We start from the raw sequence: 25,000 nt of genomic DNA on the forward strand, positions 1-25,000 counted from the left end.
CTTAGGTGTTTAATGAGTACCTGACTGTTGACAAGGTTGTCTCCTAATAGGCATCATATCTCGTCCTACATGTTAAGCATTGCTGTTGGCTGTGGACCCCTTGTAAAGCGCTTTTAGCACATTTAGTTTCCAGGTATATATAAACATTGTAAGCTTTAATATAAATATAAAAATGGTTTTTAATTATTTCATATTTACATTTGGACTCTCATTAAAAAATAGCTTAAGCAGAATTACTTTTTTTTTTTTTTTAAATTAAAAATGATTAATTTATTGAAACGATTAAAAAAAGAAAAAAAAATATTTAGAAATAAAAGATAGGATTAAAAAAAAAAAAATGTTGACATTCTCAAAAATTGAAATTTAGTTTCAAGAAAAGAATTATTTATTTATGGAGAAATCACGATGAATACAAATTAATTTTTTAATTGTTATAAAAAAATGAAGGCAAAAAAAACAAAAAACATCTAACAAACCAAATCTATAAACAAAACAAAGCGGCATTGTAAAATGATGTTTTTCCAATTTGGTTGTCATCAGAGTGCTTTTAACAGCTCGAATGTGTGCATCCCTGCAAAGCATGACCCCTCATTTACAACGATGCATACTGGCTATGGCAGAATGGAATAGACAAGATTCTTTCAAGTAAGTTTGTTATTGTTTTTTGTTTTTAATGGGGTCATCTTTACTTATACAGGGTGGCTGAGTATAACAGTCCTCTCTTTGACAGTCTAGTGTGTCTGTTCTGTTTAAGCCAGATTGCTGCCATTTTTACATCATATTCTACAAACGTTCAAGTTAAATTTCAAGTAATTTCAACAATTGTGTGTTATTTAAGTGTTGTTGAAATGACCAAGGTAAAGTAGGCCAATTTTTTGTTTTAATGAAGGATTGTCCGTATCTGTTTTTTTGTTTTTTTTGGTGTTATTGTTGTTGGCTGAAGAAGGGTTTTGAGCCCGAAGCGTTCCGTGGTTGGTATTTTGTTCTTTTTTTGAAGCTGTTATAGTCATTTTTTGTTTATTACTTTTTACAGTCCACAGCTTCTAGCAGCTTTAGTATCACGTGGAGGGTGCCGAAATGTCATTGGAGTCAGGACTAATGTTGTCATTTATTTTGTATGGGAGATGATTTTCTTTTTTCCCCTTATCTGTCTGTGAAATGTCCAGACCTGCCTACCCGGAAATTTTTAGGAGATAGAAATTACAATTGCTTTAGTTAACTTTATATAGATAAACAATTTACCCTCATAAGGATTAAATAACTACACTTCAAAATCCAACAATGTATCATGTAGTCTGGCATCAACTTTCATTTTCAATAAGTTTTAAAGACTTAAATATGCTCATAAAGTTCTATAACTGGAGTTGAAATTTAATAATTTTATGAATTTTTCGCAGTGGTAGGCATGTCTGAATGTCTTCTATTTATGTGATAATCAAGATAAATGATGTATAAGATATGTAGTATTAGTAGTCATAATGCAAATGCAGACCTGTCTAGTACTGTGAAAAATTTGTAGAATTACAAATTTTTGGCTCCGGCTGCAGAGCTTCAAATGTGTCTTTGACTCAATAAATCTTATTGAAAGGGAAAGTGCCATTCCAGAGAACCAATATTTAGGACTTTGGAGTATTTTTTTGATCATGTTGAGGAAAATTATAATATGCAAAGCTACTTCTATGGTGACTTGTCTTTTTTCCCTGGGCTATGTGGTCTAGTGGTATGAAACTCGCTTTCGGAACGGAAGGTCTTGGGCTTGGCGCATAGTTGAGTCCTTGGAGAAGGCTCTTTAGTCACATTCTCTCACCCTACTCAAGTGTAAAATGAGTGAATTGTAATATCGTCTAAAAGGCGTCATGTCCTGTCCTTGTTCAATGTTGCTGTTGGTGAGGGACCTCTTGTAAAGCTCTTTGAGCATGTTTAGTGGATATTGCGCTATATAAAAGCTCAATTTTTTTAAACTACGAATTTGTGACAATCTCAAGTAGGCAGCTCTGCAAATGTATTTTCATTGTCAGAAAGGATCCAGGTTATTGTTTCAGAAATAACCCTCTATTTGTTGAAGTTACTTAAACCTCTAAATAAAACCAAAAAAAAAAAAGAAAACCCTGAAAAACAAAACAAATTACCCATCTTTGACTTTACCCCCACAGACTTACAAAGAAATTCCGGTCGCAGAAACCTTCAGATCTTCCCGAATGGCAATCCGTACACTCCAAGTTAGACCAGTGCCAAATGCTGGCTTACAGGTTGGAATTGAATCACAGTCATTGTTTTAAAATATTGCTTATAAGGGGGTAATTCCATCCTACCGCCCAATTCCCTCAAATTAAATCAATTTAGTTATAGGTTTCATTTGTATTTGATAACATTTTGTTATTTGAATTAAATTTTTTTGTTTTGTTGTTTTTTTTTCCCCCCCTCTTTTTATCTCTCATTCTCTTCTTTTCCAGAGTAAATATTTTTTTCTTTTTAAAAAAATATTATTTTGAATTTTGCATTTTATGTCTGATGTGTATATATAGTGCCATTTTGTTGGGGTCCCGATAGCTCCTTTGTCAGAGCACTCGCTTCATATGCAAGGGACTGAGATTGATCCCAGATGCAGTCAAGATTTTTTTCGGACACCCCCCGTCCACCCAGCAGTGATTAGGTAGCTGGGTCTTTTAGATCTAGTTCTGGTTGAAGCTCCTTGCGATTGACTAGTGTCCTAACCAAAGGGTAGCAAGCAATTGCTATTGTCCGTTTCACTCTAAAGAAACCGGGATAAACTCCGACTCCATGGAAAATACATATGTTTTGTAACTGCCAGTGTGGATAATGGCTTCATATAATTGTTTTAATCAAAGTTACCGAGGCAAATAACCAAACCAACAATAAACAATGCTGAAAATGGGTAACACAAAATCTAAATGAGGTAACAATCAAATGACGCACCATCACAGAATTTTTAAAATAGCCATGTTTCCAGAGTTTTTGGCCAAAAAAAAAAAAAAAAAATGAAATGCAGAGAGAACAGACTGAAATAAGGAGAAAATGAAATAATAGACCTGGGGCTTGTGACACATCAGCTCATCAATTTTATCTGAGGTCTGTGACACATGAGCTCATCAATTTGATCTGTAAAACCAAAAACTAGAGATGCCTAAATGAGTCAATAAAATGGAGAGAAAGATAAGGGGAGTAAATGTGACTTATCAATAAGGGAACAACACAAAACAAATGACGTTTTGGCCTTTGGCCTTTTCAAGTAAACACAATTTGATCTGAGGTCTGTTACACATCAGCTCATCAATTTGATCTGCAAAACCAAAAACTAGAGATGCCTAAATGAGTCAATAAAATGGAGAAAAAGATAGAGGGAGGAAATGTGACTCATGTTGACAACGTTATCTCTGTTGGAAAAAAAATTTGTAAATTGCCTAACAGGTGTCATGTCTTATGTCTTGTACTACATGTTAATTGTTGTTGTTGGTTTGATACCCCTTATAAAATGAGTTGAGCACTTTTTGTGAATATTGAGCTATATAACTGCTCAAGTTTTTAAGAAAAATATAATATCACTGATGTTACAACTTGTGGGGGAAAAATGACTTAAATCTAATTTTTTCTTATTATGTTTTCACAGAATCTGGGTTGAATACACTTCTCAACAACTGATCAAATTTGTGTCAGACGTCATCGAACATCCTTCAGATAATATCATCCTGTCACAGTCTACGGTAGGTAAACATTCAACACGAGAAAGGGCTTGTTGTATATGTGTGTAAAGTGTATAAGTGTTATGGAAAGATCAATGCGTGTGTAAAGTGTATAAGTATTATTGAAAGGTCAATACATGTGTAAAATATATATGTGATGGAAAGATCAATGCTTCCTTTAACTTGTCTTCGTAAGATTGGGGGAATGAGAATGTGGATGCTTGAAATTTGAATAAATAATAGGAAATTGAATGGAAACTTCGATTTAATCAACAGACAGATAATATTGACGTTTCAGGTTTCCCCTTTATCAACAAAACACGATGAATGAAACGCTAAAAAGTTTCTCATTCATCATGTTTTGTTGATAAAGGGGAAACCCGAAATATCCACATTATCTATGTTTGTTTATGAAATTAAAGCTTCCATTCCATTTCCTGTTGTTATGTAATATTAGGGCAAAGCTTCAACTGTTTTACTATTTGTTCTTTCAGCGATGGGAAGAGGTGGACATCATGGAAGAGACGGAGGAAGGACAAAAACTGTCTTCTAAAATCTCTGTGCCTATGCAGGTCAGTGTTGTTTTGAGGTCAAACTTTTGTCAAATCTATAACCATATTATGTGTTCTCTGTTCTGATGATTGAAATAAAAGCATTGATAATGTGTAAGTAGGGAATTTATGACATTTGTCTTCATCATAGAAGCATGCTGCAACTCGTCCTTCAGGCGTACCACCCAGGACTGGAATCACCTACCAAAACACCTTCACCTCTGCCACCACTAGTGAATCTTTTAAAACTACTCGTTCGGCTTTTAGGAGATTACTGGACACCTTGAACTTTAATGCTTATGATTGAGATTGGTTGAAGTAAAATATACAGATACCTGGGAAGGGTTCTCTATCCCCTTATATCTGTTTTTTGAGTTGCTTTATGTCTTTGTCTTGGAAATGGGATTGCTTGTTTTTGTCCTGGGTCTTGCTGGAGTCCTTAGCTCAGAGGGAAAGAGACAGATTTGTAGTATTAGTTTTGGGATGTGATATTTTTTTTGCCTCATCTCTTTGTTATGTATTCTTGTTTTTTTTTGTTTTGAATATATTAATGGTTTGTAAACATTTGAGTCTGTTCCTCTTAGTGGGATCCTGTTCATGTGCCTGGATGAGACATTTAGATTATCTCAAACTAATTACACTGATAGTGTGCTCTTGGAATCTGTTCCCTATTGGAACCAATTCCCCTTTGTCTTACTTTTTCTTGTGTGCTTTTGATTGTAAATCTGTAATTTTTTGACTATCCCATTTTCTTCCATTTTACTGTCGCTGATATGTCCTAAATGTGTTGTAAGCGCCGTAAAACTCTTAGAATCAACCAAAAAAAAAACAAACAGAAATGTGTGGTATTATTTTCAGATCATTTTATAAGATGTGAGTTTAATTTTCATTGTCCAACTCATGCTGAAGGGATTTGTCACATCTTGATATTTGAGTGTCATCCCCGTCCCATGATTGTCAAGAAAAAATCTCAATTTATGTTTAGGTAAGATCTGTCATTTCTATCTCCAGGCGTCGTGGCACATGCAAACTTTGTTGTTCCAAATGTGTGATCATCTTAACAGGATTGGAGTGCAATCTTTACCCAGGTAAATCGGCTTTGATAGGAATTGTCAGTGTTTAATTTGGAACTCGGGCTTGAGCTGTTACATTGCGCACCATCCACTAAAAGTGCTCAAACCGCTTTACAATGGGTCCCAAGCCAATAGCACCACTTCATGGTGCTTAGAAATTGCTATTTAATTTTTTTTCCAATAGAAGACTGTTACCGAGTAAGTGCTCATTTTACACCTGAGTACAGTGAGAGAATGACAGTAAAGGGTCTTTTCTAAGGAGCAGGAATCGAACCAGGGTCATTTTACACTCTGGTAAAGAAGTTTTATTTTTATAGCAATATTTAATAATCTTATTTTTTGACATGTTTTTTTTAAGAAGAGAAACTTGGAATTGGTAAAAAAAGCTTTACATTACCATGTTAGTAAATTTGTTGTTAATATTATTTCATTTTAGTTGTTTTGTTGTTTGTTTTTGAAGTTGGCATCAATATATAATAGGTTCGTATTTGGTATTGTGCTGTTTGTTTTGGTTATTAGTTATTGTGCTGTTTGTTTTGGTTATTGTGCTGTCTGTTTTGGTTATTGTGCTGTTTGTTTTGATTATTAGTTATTGTGCTTTTTGTTTTGGTTATTAGTTATTGTGCTGTTTGTTTTGGTTATTGTGCTGTTTGTTTTAGTTATTGGTTATTGTGCTGTTTGGTTTTGGTGATCTCAAACTTTACTAAGTACACTGATAATGTGCTCTTGGAATCTACATCTGTTGCCTATTTGAACCTTTTCCCCATGTCTTACTTTTTCCTCGTCCTTTTAATTGTACATCTAGAATGTTTTTAACTATCCAATTTTCTTCTACTTTACTGGCGATGATAAGTCCTAAATGTGTTGCAAGCGCCGTAAAAAACTGTTAAAACAAACAAACAAAGCTTTTGAACATTTCATATTTGTTTTGTCCATTTAGATCCGTGATCCGAGACTTTCTGGTACTGGTGACGGATGGAATTGTGTCCTTTTATGAAAAGCTACTAACCCTTAGGTCTGGCAGTAAAAAACAGCACAAATTCCGCCAGCGTGAAGTGCTGCAAGAATTGTTTAACATTCGGTTTTTCCAGGCAGTTATTCCAAGAAAGGAAGAAGGGGAGGTAAGTAGGACAATACGATTATATTCACATTTGAGGTGAAATTTTGAACTGATGGATTTTAAATGTTTTTGAAGTAGTCCTTCAGAGCCATGAGGTTCATAGAGCCAGAGTTGATCCTGGATACTACAGCATGAAACGTACAATAGCAATTGCTCGCTACCTATTGGAAAGGATATTAGTCTATTGTAAAGTACTTCCACCGGATCTAACAGACCCAGCTACTCAATCACTGCTAGGTGGACAGCAGGAGGGGGAGGGGGAGAGGGGTGGGGTGTCTGAAAAAAATCTCAACTTCATCCAGGATTGGTCTCAGTCCTTTTGAATGTGAAGTAAGTGTTCTACCAATTGAGCTATCAGGACTCTTTAAATGTTTTAAGCTCTTAATAACTTTTAAGCACTAAAGACTCAAATGGGGGGTCCCAATAGCTCAGGTGGTAGAGCACTCGTTACACATGCAAAGACCAAGATCAATCCCGGATGAAGTCAAGATTTTATTCTGACCCCAACCCCCGTCCACGAAACAATGACTCAATGAAAGTCGTGATAATAAACACTGATGGCATTGCTTCCAAATTTGGCAAGGCTGGAAGAATTCGTTTGTCGGGAGAGCAAAATAACTTTTTTTTTTGTAGAATGAAATCCACTTTGTAGAATTTGATTTCTAATCTGAAGTCAATCATGGCTTTAATCACTTATCAACCAATACCTTGGTTTTGGTTCGTGGACAATGCATTCATTATGGATTTGGACTTTATCTGTTTTGCAATGAAAACGTAAATGTATTACTAAAAAAACCAGAGTTAAAAAGAGCTTTTATATAGCTCAATATCCACTAAATATGCTCAAAGTGCTTTACAAGGGTCTCTGGCCAACAACAACTTTAAACATTTCGGACGGGATATGACGCCTATTAGGCGATGTTACAATTTTTTGAGACAAAGACAACACTATTAACAGCCAGGTACTAATTTTACACCTGAGTATGGTGAGAATATGAGTAAAGAGCCTTCTCTAAGGACGAACGAGATGTTGCGCCGAACGAGGCTCAAACCCAGGACCTTCCCATCCAAAAGCGAGTGTCATACCACTAGACCACATAGCCGCACAAATGTAATGTATTTGTGTTTTCATTGTTTTATTTTTGTTGTAGGCCGGAGAAGGGTTTTGAGCTTGAAACATTCCGTGGTTGCTGTTTTTGTTCTCTGCTCCTATTGAAGCTGTTCTATTCATTCTTGTTTATTACTTTTTACAGTCCACAGTTTATAGCAGCTTTGTATCCCTTTGACTTTTTCTATTGATTATCTAGATTCACAAAAAATACCATCTGCGGTGTCAGGCTGTGGAAAACTCCCTAGAGGAACTTGTGGATCCCTTTGATTTGGATGTCTTCAGTCCTTACATACAAGCAAACATCACCAAGCAGGCACATCGGAATTCTGTAAGTCCTCGAGTCACTTCCTCTTTTTATGAATGGGGCTATGGTATAGTCCCACGTTGGGCTCCACTGTGATTTGGGCCGCTCCCGGAGAGTCGGTAGACCCAGATAGCCCGAAACGTCAACATAAAGAAAAGACTAAGAGAAAGATAGACAGAGGGAACTTGTTAAGTTCCCTACGACTGGAAGCTCAGGCCAATGCACTGAGCCTAGCCTGAACAGAGGGAAGAGAAAGAAGGAAAAAACCCGTGTTTCACGGCTAGACAATGGTAACAATGATAAAATAAAGGAAATCAAAATAAAAAAACATGATAATTTTATTACGGAAACTGTTACATTTACAACACAAATAGGAACGACACAACTCTACTTATCCATTCAGCTTCTTGTCTCTCTCTTGACATCCAGGAATAAGAAGCACCACTATTATAACACAATTTATACTTACAAGAACTCCCTCTGATTTCCCACGCCTCATTTATATAGCGCTGGCCCTGATTGGATGGTGAGGTGTTCAGAATACCTAGCAACCAGAGGAAGATACGGTCAACTCCAGATTCGTTCAGGTTATGTCCTAGCAACCAGTGCCATTGTGTAGCATTTGTTTTAAAATATTGGTTTCTTTTGAATTTAGCAGCTTACATTAAGGGTTAAAAAAAAAAAAATTCTATGTTTCTATGGGAATTTTAATGTGAATATTGCTACTCGAAGCTCGAGGAAATAAATAACAATTTGAAATTGAATGTAAGCTTCAATTAAATATACGAAAAACAGATAAAATGGACGTTTTGGGTTTCCCTTGTAAGCTTCAATTAAATATACGAAAAACAGATAAAATGGACGTTTTGGGTTTCCCTTTTATAAAAAAAACAGGATGGAAACACTACAGACGAATGAGATAATGTGGTAGTGGCGTTGATAAGATGAATAAGCTATTGTCACATTTCTTACTTGTGTGTGTTTATGTGTGAGTGTGTGTGTGTATTGTGTGTGAGTGAGGAAATAAATGGTATTGTTAATATTTGTTATTTCAATGTTCCCTAGAGCTATATAAATGATTGATTACTGGGTGGGTTTCCTGGCCTTCCATAGTGGGCAGGCTGGCACTTACTGTGTCTTCTATCCCCTTATATTTGTTTTCCAATTTGCTTTCTGTCTGTCTTGGAATGAGATTACTAAGTTTTGTCTTGGCCCTGGCTGTAGTGCTTGGCTGGAGGGAAACAGTCAAATGCATTGTTATTATTTTGGGAGATGATATTTTTTTCCTTGTAAATCATCTCTCTCTTATGTATTGTTATATATGTTATTTGAATGTATAATATAAGCATTTGAGTGAATTCCTCTTAGTTGGGACTTGTGCTGGTGTCTGGGTGAGACTTTTAAGTGATCTCAAACTAAGTACGTTGATGATGTGCTCTTGGAATCTGCATCTGTTCCCTATTTGAACCAATTCCCCTTTGTCTGCCTGATGCTTGGATGCTTTAATTGTAATTCTAGAACTTTATACTATCCCATTTTCTTCCTTTTTACTGGCGCTGATATGACCTTAATGTGTTGCAAGCGCTGTAAAACCATTAAAATCAATCAAAATCAAATGATTGATTATCATTATTATTATTATTATTATTATTATTATTATTATTATTATTATTATTATTATTATTATTATTATTATTATTCATTATTATAATTATTATTCATTATTATTATTATTATTATTCCCATAGTGGGCGGGGAGGTACTTACTGTGTCTTCTATCCCCCTAATTCTGTTTTCCAACTAGCTTTCTATCTTTGTCTTGGAATGAGATTACTTGGTTTTGTCCTGGCACTGGCCGGGTACCCTGGCTGGGAGGTAAACAGTCAAATGTATAGTTTTGGGAGATGATATTTTTTTCCTTGTAAATCATCTCTCTGTTATGCACTGTATTATATTTTCTTTGTATTATATATGATTTGTAAAACATTTGAGTGTATTCCTCATAGTGGGGACCTCTGCTTGTGTCTGGATGGACTTTTAGGTGATCTCAAACTACGTACTTTGATGGTATGCTCTTGGAATTTACATCCATTTCCTATTTGAACCAATTCCCCTTTGTCTTACCTTTTCTTGGGTGCTCTAATTGTAATTCTAGAACATTTTACTAACCTATTTTCTTCCTTTTTACTGGCGCTGATATGACCTTAATGTGTTGCAAGCGCCGTAAAACACTTAAAAACAAACAAATATTATTATTATTATTATTATTATTATTATTATTATTATTATTATTATTATTATTATTATTATTATTATCATTATTATTAATATTATTATTATTATTATTATTATTATTATTATTATTATTATTTTTATTATTATTATTATTACTATTATTAATATTTCCATCCCATCAACGCTAGGTGATATTTGGTGCCTTATCGTGCCTTGACAAACATGCCACGACGACGTCATCATCACGACCCATTTTATCCTCTCAAGAACAACATAATGTCCTTCCCTTGTCCTCATGCCAACAAAGATTTGCACTCCTCCCTCTCAGCTCACAGCAAAACAACAGGAGTGCCCTAACCACTCAACCATTTACATCTCAACCTGCCATAAGGGTAAGCATCTTTTTTGTCACATGAAAATGTTCTTGTCTGCCGTTACTGGGTGCACACAATTCTCTGTGTTTGGCGAATACCACATTTAATGCAACAATTGTTTTCAGCTGATAATCAATAATGTCTGCCTTAGATAGAGATGAAATCATCTTCTTTCCAGCTACTGTTCTTGACAAAGTTTGACAATTTCTGACTTACTTACTGTGTAGGTATGTGGTCTAGTGGTATGACACTCGCTTTCGGATCGGAAGGTCCTGGGTTCAAGCATTGCTCGGTGCATAGTTGAATCCTTGTAAAAGGCTCTTTACTCACATTTTCTCACTGTACTCAAGTGTAAAATGAGTACCTCACCGTTAACAGCGTTGTCTCTGTCGGACAAAAATTGTAATATCGCCTAACGGGCGTTATGTCTCGTTCTACATGTTAAATGTTGCTGTTGGTTAGGGACTCCTTGTAAAGCTCTTTGCGCTTTATAAATTTTTTGGTTACTGCAAATTGTTACGTGCAAGTGGCTGCCAAGTGGAAGTGGACTCGAACCAGTGCCCACTCTGTCTAGGCCCTAATAAGCCTATTCAAAAATAAATTATAAAATTAAGCCTTCCACAACTGTACCATTAAATACAGTCGCCTAGGCATTCAATGAAGGAATATAGATAATCCACCAAGCAAGATGTCTGATGTCAAGAGGAATCACCCATGTTATCCAAAGTGTTGAACCACTGTGATTTTGTGGTGCAAATAAGGGCAATAAATTTAGTGCAATGCTAAACCAGCATGATTCAAGTTTTCAACTAAAATGGAAGCATTATTTTGTTTTGCACATTAGCTTGTAAGCCTGTCGGTATATTAGAATAAATTATTACTATCCAAATTGCACATTCTTTCTGAAAATATTCCCCAACTTGTCCTATCTTTTTTTACATAATAATGATTCTTTTTTTACAGAGCCCTAACTCTTCGGCCAACCCTTTGACCTCCCAAGTAGAGGCAACCCTCCCCATGACCTCATCACAAGCTGATCTTTCCTCCTCATTCTATGACAAAATGGAAAAGTTGGGCAGCATGGGATCTAGAATATTCTCTAACATCAGCGGCAAATCATGAAAAGGTGATGATTTTTACAAGCTTTGTTTTGCCATCTTTTATTTTCTCTTGTAGACGTTTTCATTGACGATGGTTATACAGGGTGTCCATTAAGTCTTATGATCTTTATCTCTGTCGTCTATCTGGAATTTAGTAATGTATTTATGTCTTTATTGTTTTTTTTGTTAGTGGCTGAAGAAGGGTTTTGAGCCCGAAACGTTCTGCGTTTGGTATTTTGCTCTTTTTTGAAGCTCTTATATCCATTTTTGTTTATTACTCTTTACAGTCCACAGCCTCTAGCAACCCAGTATCCCTGATTTCAAAGACTTTTTTGTTCTAAATCCATTATTGATATTTGCATCTGGTTTTCATAATTCTAAGGAAAACTCTTACATTTATGTCTGGAAGTCATCGACCTTCATTACATCACTAAAGTTAGCAAAATGAACATGAACTGAAACAACCTCATTTTAATCTCCTATTTCGGAATCACAACAACAGTGCGTCAAAATTCTTTTTAGTATGCTACTCTTATAAGACGATATAACCCTGTTGCTATTACCAGATCCGGGTCAAATGAATACTTGAAAATGAGCCACCATATGCCATATTATACCACACATTGAATCCTTTGTGCAGCTATGTGGTCTAGTGGTATGACACTTGCTTTCGGATCCGAAGGTCCTGGGTTAGAGCCTCGCTCAGGGCATAGTTGAGTCCTTGGAAAAGACTCATTACTCACATTCTCTCACTGTACTCGGGTGTAAAATGAGAACCTGGCCGTTAATGTGCTGTCTCTATTGGAAAAAATTGTAACATTACAGGCGTCATATCTCGTTTTACATGTTACATGCTGCTGTTGGTGAGGGACCCTTTGTAAAACGCTTTGAGTATGTTTAGTGGATGTTGCGCTATATAAAAGCTCAAGTTTGTTTGTTTTTCATTTTATATTTAATATATGAATCTCAAAGATATGTAAGATCATTTCATTTCCATAGAATATCTACTTTATGATATATATTTATTTTCATTTATCAACCTAGCAATATTTTGCATGAATTGTCAACAATTTCATTTACTTTTCCCCAGATTTCAACTACCGAAAGGGAAGCAGAAATTTTTCTACTGACCAAAGTGGCTTGCCTTAAGTTTTGGTTTTATTGAATAGATTTGTACAAAATAACGATGAAAGCTATTGGTTAGTTTATGTGTAAGGTTTCTTTTAGTTCAGATACATTTGGGAATTTGAAATCAGCGATGGTGTCATTTCCAGAAGGAGGTTGTCATGGTCTCAAGTGAGTAAAGAGCTACTCGACTATGCATAAAGATATATGTAGAATGAGGCCCCAGAATTTACTAGTTACTATAAATGAAAAACAATTAACGATTTGTTTACAATGAAATAAAAATAATGATGAAATTTAATTAAAAGAGATAAACAGTGATCGTGGCAGTTACAAATAGAGATATGAATATTTTACGTAACTTATGATAATATGTCAGGTTCGTAAGTTTACGTTTCCAGGCAGTTGATGGGCTTGGGTGATCTATTCCTCTGATAACAGGATTGGACTCGTAAAATTCCACTTCCAGGCAATTGGTAAGAGGTTATAGTGTAGTACAGCGGGCTTGGGTTTGATCCTTGAAGATTATACAATCAAAGTTAAAAGCTCCGGCGTCTTAATGGTGTAGATATAATATCTACAAAGTCCCAAAAGATAAAAATCTTACAATATATATATAGGAATAGAGTGACTGGCCGTCCGGCATAGATTGTGGAGAGAAAGTGAGTGTAGAATATTAGACCTATCAGCTTTTATAATAAGTGGCTACGTGACAGAATGTCGAACGAAAAGTATTCACTAATTAGAAATTAATTCGAGGGAAGGCTATAAAAGGAAAGACGATCTAATATTAGAAGGTAAAGTTTATCTAAGCCTACCGATATATAACTGGAGTGAGATGAATTCAGTTCTTAATAAAATAAAATTTAATAAGATAATTGTGAACAACCTTTACTGTGACACCCCCCACCCACGTTTAAAATATACTCTTTAACCATTATGGGAAAGATAGATTTTACAAACGGAAGTAAATTTACTATCATGATACTCTAGCATTAATCCATTGTTATGATTTGTGCTACAATTAAATTATTTATTAACTAGACATGGAAATGTTTATATTAACGTAGGTATATGAATGGGTGACAATAACAATGAAAGATTGTGATTACAAATCATTATGATAAACAATAGTGATGGCAATGAAGCATGATTTAAGTCGATGATATGAATGGTAATTTACTGAATGAAATGAATGAAAATGTAAATGGAATATTGACATTTCAATTATTAATCATAAATGAGTGAAAATTCATAACAATGATAGATAAAGAGAAGATTTCCCAAATCATGAATGGGTATGGTATATATATCCAAACAATACTCAATGTTACATTAAGTTGGGTCATCATGTTTACAAATAAAATTATCGAAATTGTGCGTTCTGATTTGGCATAATTTGCGAGGTAACTAACAGTATGCATGGGAGGTTAAGTTATACCCTTCTCACGTGTTTACACTAATCGAGAAAGTAGGTCGGCGTGAATATTTTCACAGCCTGGTATGTGAGAGATACTGAAAGTGTAATTTTGCAAAAATAGACTCCACCTTAGTACTCTACTATTATTCATTTTGTTATTTCTTATGTACGTGAGTGGTTTATGGTCCGTTTCGACCACAAACTCTTTTAGCAGTAGATATCTGCTGAATGTCTTTAAAGCAAAGACGATGGCCAGTCCTTCACGCTCTATTACAGAGTATCGTGATTCTCTGTCCAATAATTTTCTGCTTGCATATAAGCAAGGCATTAGAGTTCCCTCATGTTCCTGTAATAGTACACCTGCGATGCCCTTATCAGACGCGTCAGTTCTTACAACAAATTCTTTTGATATGTCGGGTAATTTAAGAATTGGTTCTGAACAGAGTAATGCCTTTAATTGGTTAAAGCTATTCTGACACACTTCTGTCCAAACAATTTTGTTCGGTGACCCATTCTTTGTCAGATTTGTTAGCGGTGTCGCGATGTGCGCGAAGTTGTAAATGTATTTCCTGTAAAAATTTAGGAGCCCAAGTACTTTGGGTACTTCTTTTTTTGTCTTAGGTGGTTGCAATTGTGCGATTTTTGTTTGTTTTTCTGTCTCGGGTGTCTGTGTCCCATGACCAACGGTATGATTAATCCTGCATTTGAAGCTTCGATATTAGTAAACATAGGTTGCGACACTGTGTCTCTATCAAAATATTTTTTTAGCATATTTGCATGGAATGTCTTTGTTGTGTTGTTGATTTTAATCTCGTAATTAACATTAGATTTTACTGCTGTTATTTTGAATGGTCCTTTCCATGTAGCTAAAAGTTTACTCGAGTCATCGGGTAAGAGTATTAGTACTTTGTCACCAATCTCAAATTTTCTTGACTTGCTTTTTCTATCGGAGTATTCCTTGTATTTCTCTGCTTTTTTAGTGACGGATTCCTGTGCTAGCTTACATGTATCCTCTATTCTGTCTTTCAGGTTTCTTACATATTCGTAAGCAAACATAATTTCGTTATTGTCCTCCTCATTCCCTTTACAAATGTCGGCTACTATATTGATCGGGCCGCGAGGTGATCGTCCATACATCAACTCAAATGGGGAGTAGCCTGTAGATTCTTGGGGTATTTCTCTATATGCAAATAGGATTGCTGGTAAGTATCTGTCCCAATCATCTGGTTTTTCTGCTGACACTTTTCTTAACATATTCTTTAGAGTGCCATTAAATCTTTCACAAAGACCATTTGCTTGGGGTGGTAGGGAGTTGTGAATGAGTGTTGGATTCCCATGAGTTTCATGGTTTCATGCATCATATGTGATGTAAATTGGGGTCCATTGTCCGACAGTATCTCATTTGGTATGCCTATTCTAGTAAAAATTGTCATCAATGCTTCAGCTATGTGATCCGATGTAGTTGATTTCAATGCTATCGCTTCTGGCCACCTGGTTGCGTAATCGACTAGTGTTAGTATGTGTGTATGGTTTCTATCTGATTTTGTTAAAGGGCCTATAATGTCAATTGCAACTTTTTGAAAAACTTTTTCAATAACTGGGGTTGTCTCTAATGGCAATCTCGGTATTCTGCCTTTTGCGACTCTTCTTTGGCATGTGTCACAAGATTTCACATATTCTCGGACGTCTTTAGTAATTCCAGGCCATGTGAAATTCTCGGATATTCTCTTCAATGTGGAAGAGCTCCCAAGATGTCCAGAAGTTATTGAATCGTGCGCTATTCCAAGGATTTTGTTTCTGTAAATACTCGGCGTGACCAGTTGTTTAGCTATTTTGTTTCTTTTCCTATGTAACCTGAACAGAATATCTTTTTCAATGATGTATTCAACTTTTGATTTCGTCCCTTTGTTTGCGATATTGAAATATGAAGTTAAAGTCGGGTCCTTTTTCTGTTCTTCAATGAACGTGTTCCTGTCAAATTGTTGTGGTTCAAGAGAAATAGTCATTGGCTTCTCTGTTGTCTTAGTCATCTTTCTTGTTTCTGCTAGACAAGCTGTTTCTTGGGTTAATGACCATTCTTTTACATCTGTTGGGTTGTCTTTAAGACCTTTTATATTGCCAACAATAACATCAGCGACGGGGTTGGGAAGTATACAGCATTCCACTATTCCTGTATAGTATGGGGTTTCTATGTACACATTAGCTGTTTCAAAGGTTTCGACTGTGCCACTGAATGTGATGCATTGTACCGTTTTTTCCAGTTTTGTCTTCGTCATTGATCAAAGATGCTTTTATTCCTACTGTACTGCATCCTGTGTCTCTCAATATTTTGCAATCAGTTCCATTAGCTTTGCCTTCACAAAAAAATAGCGATCCTGATTTGTGAGTTTGTGTTAAAAGTGACATACCTTTCACGCAATACACATTTATATTTTCTCCTGACATTACTCGTGTCTGATTGTTTACACCTGTTTGGAGTGATGCATTTGCAGTTTCTTTTGGATATCCCACGATTTTGTAACATTTGTCTGCTGTGTGGCCTTTCATTCCACAATATTGACATTTAATTATAGGTTTGTTGGTTTTCTTATACTCAGTATTATTGTCAGTGCTATTTCTTGTTTTGTTTTGATAGGGTCGGCTATGGTCTCTATTGAACTGTTTGTTCCATGGTTTGTTACTATGATCCTCCTGTTTCACTTGCGTGTTCCGAGTGATTGATCGGCTCGTTCTATTTGAGTACTGAACTTTAGGTGTACATGGACTCTGAGCAGCGGCAGCGTAGTATGGTTCCTTCAATGTTCTGCTAAGGGGTGTCAATGGATGTGCGCTGTTAAAGTTTTCTGCGTAGATTTTTAATTTGTCCAAGTTTTCTGGCTTTCTCTCTTTAAAGAATGTGACTAAATCTGGGTTGCAAGCTTGATAGATTCGATTCTTCAGCGTGAGATAGTAAAGGCCTGCAAAGTCGTCTTGTTTTACGTTTGCCAACTCAAGCCACCGATTTAGAAATTGAGTAATTCGGTTCACGAATGTATTAAAGTCTTCTCCACTTTCCGGTTTTGCAGTGTGAAACCTTTCCTGGTAACCATCTTCCGTTAATCTAAATCTTTTTAGTAGAGCGTCTTTAATTTTTCCATAGTCATCTGCATCTTCAGTTGTTAAGGTATAGAAAACTTTTAGCGGTTCTCCAGATAAGCAGTTAATCAAGGCTGTGGCCCATTTGCTTTCTGGCCAACGATAACCTTTAGCCTGAACTTCGAATCGGTGTAAGAAGGATTCTAAACAGTCTGATCGTTCATCGTATGTTGGCATGCGTTGAAGTTTCACGAAAAATTCATCACTATTATTATGTTTTCTTTCATGACCGGTTTTTGTTTTTTCAATTTCCAGCATCATTTGGGTCCTTTTGGTTTCTTCTTCTGCTAATGCTATTTGTCTTTTTAGTTCCCTTTCTTGGACTCTTTCTTCTCGTTCTTCTCTACGTATTCTTTCTTCGTGTTCTTTTTCTTCTCTACGAATTCTTTCTTCATTTTCTTCTCTACGAATTCTTTCTTCGTGTTCTTTTTCTTCTTTACGAATTCTTTCTTCATTTTCTTCTCTACGAATTCTTTCTTCATTTTCTTCTCTACGAATTCTTTCTTCATTTTCTTCTCTACGAATTCTTTCTTCATTTTCTTCTCTACGAATTCTTTCTTCATTTTCTTCTCTACGAATTCTTTCTTCATGTTCTTTTTCTTCTTTTACTTTCTCTTCGCACCATGAAAATATTCTTTCCTGGGGTATTTCTAAGTCCTTTGCGAGACTTAAGTATTTTTTATATGCTTCCATGTTGTAATAAATTAGTTACGATATTTTATATATATTATATTGACAGGATACTGTTACTGACTGTTTTATTTATTTACACTTACTGGAATGAACTGTTCTATTTTTAGAAATCTCTCTCTCTTATTTCAACTTATTATGTATGTTGAATTTGATGCCTTTTATCGTTATATCTTATAAAGCAATGTGTCAATACAATGCGGAGTTATTATGACTTGTGTCAATAACAATGTGTCAATCGCGTGTACTCTAAACTATGTTACTACGAAAAATGTATCACCAATGTGTGTGACTCGTCGTTAGTTTGTGTACAATTATTCGCAATGACGCTAATATACTAGAGTGTGATAACAATAATAGGATGCCAGAATAATCCCAAGTTATCTATCACTAAATATAACACGACGACTAGTAGACTCCTTTTATTATTATTTAGTTTTTAAAGACTCACTTTTCAGAACATAATATATAAGTGGTTTTCGGTAACAGTAGTATGCCAAAAATGCATTTAAAACAAATCACTATGCAAAACAAATCACGATGTCTATAGTTACTATGTGATGCCCAACTCATGTAAAAGAGAATAATGAAGGATATATTTACCAACTCAGTTCGTGGCTGGGACCTCTCTCTTGTTCAATGGTTGTTCAACAATTGTAATTAGGCATTGAAGAGTGTTTAACAGTGATGTCTGAAATACAAAACAATAAAATATCGTAAGATTTACAATAGTTACAAAATGTGTTCACAACACTGAGTGATTGGATGACAGGTGAATGAATCGTTATGGAATGTAAACATATTGAAAACAATTCATGAATGAGGCAAACAACAAAATGAAATGAGTGATATAATAACAAAGTGGACAAGGAATGAATGAATGAATGAAAAACTGAGTGAATAGATGAATGAATGAATGGATAATGTATGAATGAAAGAATGAAGGGAGGAATAAATGTATGAATGATTGGATAAATGAGTGAATAAACGGATGAATGGATGAATGGATGAATGAATGAATGAATGAATAAATAAATGAATGAACAATGAATGAATGAATAATTTATAAATGAATAAATGAATGAAGGAATGAATCAATAAAATGCTATTAAATTTGAATGAAAGAATGAATGGATAAATTGCTATTCCATTTAAATGAAGAAATGAAAAAGAAAAAAAATTAATCCTGTAAATAGGGAGTTCAATTAAAATATGATCAAGTGGGGCAATTAAGAGTTTTACAATTTAAACTTTAAAGTTAGATGAAATAGATATAAGTAACTAAATAAATTCAATTCTTTATATGTGTCCCCTCCAAAATGTCATGGTCTCAAGTGAGTAAAGAGCTACTCGACTATGCATAAAGATATATGTAGAATGAGGCCCCAGAATTTACTAGTTACTATAAATGAAAAACAATTAACGATTTGTTTACAATGAAATAAAAATAATGATGAAATTTAATTAAAAGAGATAAACAGTGATCGTGGCAGTTACAAATAGAGATATGAATATTTTACGTAACTTATGATAATATGTCAGGTTCGTAAGTTTACGTTTCCAGGCAGTTGATGGGCTTGGGTGATCTATTCCTCTGATAACAGGATTGGACTCGTAAAATTCCACTTCCAGGCAATTGGTAAGAGGTTATAGTGTAGTACAGCGGGCTTGGGTTTGATCCTTGAAGATTATACAATCAAAGTTAAAAGCTCCGGCGTCTTAATGGTGTAGATATAATATCTACAAAGTCCCAAAAGATAAAAATCTTACAATATATATATAGGAATAGAGTGACTGGCCGTCCGGCATAGATTGTGGAGAGAAAGTGAGTGTAGAATATTAGACCTATCAGCTTTTATAATAAGTGGCTACGTGACAGAATGTCGAACGAAAAGTATTCACTAATTAGAAATTAATTCGAGGGAAGGCTATAAAAGGAAAGACGATCTAATATTAGAAGGTAAAGTTTATCTAAGCCTACCGATATATAACTGGAGTGAGATGAATTCAGTTCTTAATAAAATAAAATTTAATAAGATAATTGTGAACAACCTTTACTGTGACAGAGGTCTTCTAACTCATACAGAGTTGCCGTCTTGTCTTTTTGAAGATTATAAAAAAAAAAGTTATCGTGTGTGTTTTGATGGAGATATTCCTTTGGACTTTTGTAATCTAGACAGAAAGAAGTCGAAACAGATGATTACATTCTTGTTTTTGTTTGTTGTCAATTTGTCTCACTGAAAGATTTTCATCATCAGAATGTGACGGAGATCTGTTTGTTATCAAATATTATATTTTACGTGGGATTTTTTTCAGCTGTGATATTTATAATAAAAATATTCTGGAGTGTTATAATATTTGCTTTTATATATTTATTTATTTTTAAAATTTGTTTTTGTTTTGTTTAGTTGTTTGTTTTGTTTTTCTCTCTATAAATGTATAAGAAGAAAAATCAAATCACTTGGATAAGATTTATTTGGATTATCTAGAAACTTAAACATTTTATGCGTTTTCAATTTACATATGTCTGGATTGTGCCATTCTCTGTTTTTCTATAAGTGGTTCAAAGCTGATAGAAGCTGTGGACTATAAAAAGGAATCAATAAAAATGAATATAACAGCTTAAAAAAACCCCCAACAAAATACTAAACATGGAACGTTTCAGGCTCAAAACTCTTCTTCAGCCAACAACAAAAGACGGTTAAAACATGAAATCAATTATTTAATAACCCAGATAGAGGGCTCTAGAGCTGTCTTTTAAATAATAGGGTCTTTAAATATGTGTTTATGATTTAATTGTTTTTTATTGTTGCTGAAGAAGGGTTTTGAGCCTGAAACGTTCCATGTTTATTTTGTTCTTTTGTTGAAGCTGTTATCTTCGTTTTTATTAATTTACTTTTTTTTACGTGTTTATCTATGCAAATATTCAAGGTCTTTGGTGTCATTCAGATAAATATGTTCATTGTTGTTCAGGATAAAGGAGGTGCAAATACTCTCTGACGAGGAATAAATGAGGATAGGATGTGAGAAATTGTCATAAAACGATCAGTCTAGTTGTTTGAGGCTGATAAAAGCATGGAGAAAATGTAGATATAGACCACATTTGCCTAAAATATACCGTATGTACTGGGTGGGGTCTTTGGCCTCCCGTGATGGGCAGGAGGTCACTTGATGTGTCTTCTATATCTGAGTTGCTTTCTGCCTTTGTCTAGGGATGGGTTTACTTGGTTTTGTCCAGGCCCTGGCTGGAGTCTTTAGCTGAGAGGGAAACAGTCAAATGTGTAGTGTCTGGGTGGGGTTCCTGACCTCCCATAGTGGGCAGGGGGTACTTGCTGTGTCATCTATCCCCTTATATCTGTTTTCCAACATGCTTTCTGTCTTTGTCTTGGAATGAGATTACTTGGTTTTGTCCTGGCCCTTGCCGGAGTCCTAGCTGGGAGGGAAACAGTCAAATGCATAGTTATTGTTTTGGGAGATGATATTTTTTTCCTTGTAAATCATCTCTCTGTTATGTATTATTATATTTATTTTGAATTTATAATGTAAGCATTTGAGTGTATTTCTCTTTGTTGGATTTTGTGCTTGTGTCCGGATGAGACTTAGAGGTGGTCTCAAACTATGTACTTTGATAGTGTGTTCTTGGAATCTACATCTGATCCCTATTTGTTCCCAGTTCCCCTATGTCTTACTTTTTCTTGTGTGCTTTATTTGTAATTCTAGAACTTTTTACTATCCCATTTTCTTCCTTTTTACTGGCGCTGATATAACCTGAATGTGTTGCAAGCGCCATAAAACCCTTAAAACATAAAAACAAATGTGTAGTGTTGGTTTTGGGAGGTGATATTTTTTTTTCCATTGTAAATCTTCTCGCTAATTTTGTTTTGAACATATCTTGTTAACATTTGAGAGTGTAATCCTCTAAGTTGGGACCTGTGCTATTGTCTGGATGAGACTTAGGTGATCTCAAAACTAAGTACATTGATGCTATGCTCTTGGAATCTATATCTGTTACTATTTTAGCAATTCCTCTTTGTCTTACTTGTTCTTGGGTGCTTTAAGTGTAATTCTAGAATTATTTTGACTATCCCATTTTCCTCCTTTTTACTGGTGCTGATATGACCCAAATGTTTTGCAAACACTGATATGACCCCAATGTTTTGCAAGCGCCGTAAAACCCTTAAAAAAACAAACAATGATATAAGCATGGAGAAGACGTATACTAAGACTTTCTTTGACCAAAGTAAATCATGTGTAAATATAATATAGTTAGACGTTATAACTATTCATGATCATGATAACACATATAAACCTACAGAGCAGCTGTATAGTTTAATGCCATAACAAGATTCTGGTATAGCCTTTAACTCACTCAACCCTAACACGGACGATATCTGTAGTTTACCCGGGTTACTTTTCCCCCATGCCTATTAATTACATTTTTCTGAGACAAATTATAGGCGTATTATCAAAGTTATTTTTACATGTTAATGATAGTTAAATAAAACTATCTATGTTCATGTTCATTTTTAATACAATTTTTACAATTTTGAAAAGAAGCAAAAATCTCTAGATTGAGTGAGTTAACAATAAATTCTACTTTTAAAAAAATGGTAAATAATATCAAAACATTCCCCATCATCACATAGATCCATTCATGAAAGAATTTGATACGATTGAATGGGGAGAATACGCAAGACCAGCCTCCAAATGTGTGTCCGTCGTCCCCCCCCCCCCCCCCCCCCCCCCCCCCCCCCCCAGGATTAAAAGATGGAAAACAAATATGATAAAACGTACATCATTTGATAGATTTCACCCTTCCCCACACTTTAGAGATGATATTTTTTTCTTTGTAAATCATCTCTCTGTTAAGCACTGTATTATGTTTTGTTTACATGTCATTTATGATTTGTAAACATTTGAGTGTGTTCCTCTTAGTGGGGACCAGTGCTTAACGTCAGGATGAGACATTTAGGTGATATTAAACTAAGTACACTGATAGTGTGCTCTTGGAATCTACATCTGTTTCCTATTTGAACCAAATTCCCCCTTTGTCTTACTTATTCTTGGGTGCTTTAATTGTAATCCTTGAACTTTTTACTATCCCATTTTCTTCCTTTCTACTGACGCTGATATGGCCTAAATGTGTTGCAGCACCGTAAAACCGTTATCAACAAACTAACAAACAAATCAGAAATAGAAATATATTGGTTGGCTCGTAACGGACGTGACGATTTTCCTTTGATTGATAAAGAGAGAATTAGACAGTCTCTACTGTATTGTATATATTTATTTTATGACAGGTGTCAATAGCACAAGACAACATGACTTATTTTAGATTACTTTCAATCATGGATTATATTTTAAAATAAAGATAAGCAATGAATTGTAAGCTTTAATGTATTGAACGAAGGTAGATAATGTGGATGTTTTGGGTTTCTCCTTTATCAACATAACATGTGTCTTGTTTTGTAAATAAAGGGGAAACCTGAAACATCCACATTTTTTGTCTTTGTTCAATACATTGAGGCTTGTATTTCAATACTTATCGTCATTTTTGCCTTCGGGCTTCAAGCAGCAACATTTTCATCATTACAATTCTGTTCCACTGTCTGGCCTTCTTTGCCATTGTTACGGAAGTGATAGGAATCATATCTATGGCCGTCTTTGCCATTGTTATGGAAGTGATAGGAATCATATCTATGGCCATCTTTGCCATTGTTATGGAAGTGATAGGAATCATATCTATGGCCATCTTTGCCATTGTTATGGAAGTGATAGGAATCATGTCTATGATCATCTTTGCCATTGTTATGGGAAGTGATTAGAATCATATCTATGGCCACCTTTGCCATTGTTATGGAATTGATAGGAACCACATCTATGGCCATCTTTGCCATTGTTATGGAATTGATAGGAATCATATCCATGGCTGTCCTTGCCATCGTTATGGAAGTGATTAGAACCATATCTATGGCCATCTTTGCCATTGTTATGGAAGTGATTAGAACCATATCTATGGCCATCTTTGCCATTGTTATGGAATTGATAGGAATCATATCTATGGCCATCTTTGCCATTGTTATGGAAGTGATAGGAATCATATCTATGGCCATCTTTGCCATTGTTATGGAAGTGATAGGAATCATGTCTATGATCATCTTTGCCATTGTTATGGGAAGTGATTAGAATCATATCTATGGCCACCTTTGCCATTGTTATGGAATTGATAGGAACCACATCTATGGCCATCTTTGCCATTGTTATGGAATTGATAGGAATCATATCCATGGCTGTCCTTGCCATCGTTATGGAAGTGATTAGAACCATATCTATGGCCATCTTTGCCATTGTTATGGAAGTGATTAGAACCATATCTATGGCCATCTTTGCCATTGTTATGGAATTGATAGGAATCATATCTATGGCCATCTTTGCCATTGTTATGGAAGTGATAGGAATCATATCTATGGCCATCTTTGCCATTGTTATGGAAGTGATAGGAATCATGTCTATGATCATCTTTGCCATTGTTATGGGAAGTGATTAGAATCATATCTATGGCCACCTTTGCCATTGTTATGGAATTGATAGGAACCACATCTATGGCCATCTTTGCCATTGTTATGGAATTGATAGGAATCATATCCATGGCTGTCCTTGCCATCGTTATGGAAGTGATTAGAACCATATCTATGGCCATCTTTGCCATTGTTATGGAAGTGATTAGAACCATATCTATGGCCATCTTTGCCATTGTTATGGAATTGATAGGAATCATATCTATGGCCATCTTTGCCATTGTTATGGAAGTGATAGGAATCATATCTATGGCCATCTTTGCCATTGTTATGGAAGTGATAGGAATCATATCTATGGCCATCTTTGCCACTGTTATGGAAGTGATAGGAAATATCTATGGCCATCTTTGCCATTGTTATGAAAGTGATAGGATTCACATTTAATAGCCATCTTTGCCATTGTTATGGAAGTGATGGGGAATCATATCTATGACTTTTTGTCAGACAGACTGTCACTATGTAATTATGTTGGTCCTATAATAA

General features: G+C 35.1%; 1 protein-coding gene across 1 annotated transcript in view; it reads left to right on the top strand.

Moving 5' to 3' along the window:
* LOC144965002 (conserved oligomeric Golgi complex subunit 1-like) overlaps positions 1-20,294 on the top strand; it is a 40,252-nt gene extending 19,958 nt beyond the window's left edge. The window contains exons 19-29 of the mRNA XM_078899847.1: positions 541-645; positions 2,154-2,249; positions 3,629-3,722; positions 4,196-4,273; positions 5,264-5,340; positions 6,266-6,446; positions 7,753-7,884; positions 10,284-10,487; positions 11,433-11,595; positions 12,660-13,011; positions 19,421-20,294. Coding sequence (XP_078755973.1) covers positions 541-645; positions 2,154-2,249; positions 3,629-3,722; positions 4,196-4,273; positions 5,264-5,340; positions 6,266-6,446; positions 7,753-7,884; positions 10,284-10,487; positions 11,433-11,591 — 1,126 coding nt within the window. The 3' untranslated portion in view covers positions 11,592-11,595; positions 12,660-13,011; positions 19,421-20,294. The remainder of the gene's footprint in view (positions 1-540; positions 646-2,153; positions 2,250-3,628; positions 3,723-4,195; positions 4,274-5,263; positions 5,341-6,265; positions 6,447-7,752; positions 7,885-10,283; positions 10,488-11,432; positions 11,596-12,659; positions 13,012-19,420) is intronic.
* Positions 20,295-25,000: the final 4,706 nt, after the last annotated feature.

Source organism: Berghia stephanieae, chromosome 2, assembly GCF_034508935.2.
Source record: "Berghia stephanieae isolate SIO BIC M18660-M18661 chromosome 2, UCSD_Bste_1.3, whole genome shotgun sequence".
In the NCBI taxonomy this organism is placed as follows: Eukaryota; Metazoa; Mollusca; class Gastropoda; order Nudibranchia; family Aeolidiidae; genus Berghia; species Berghia stephanieae.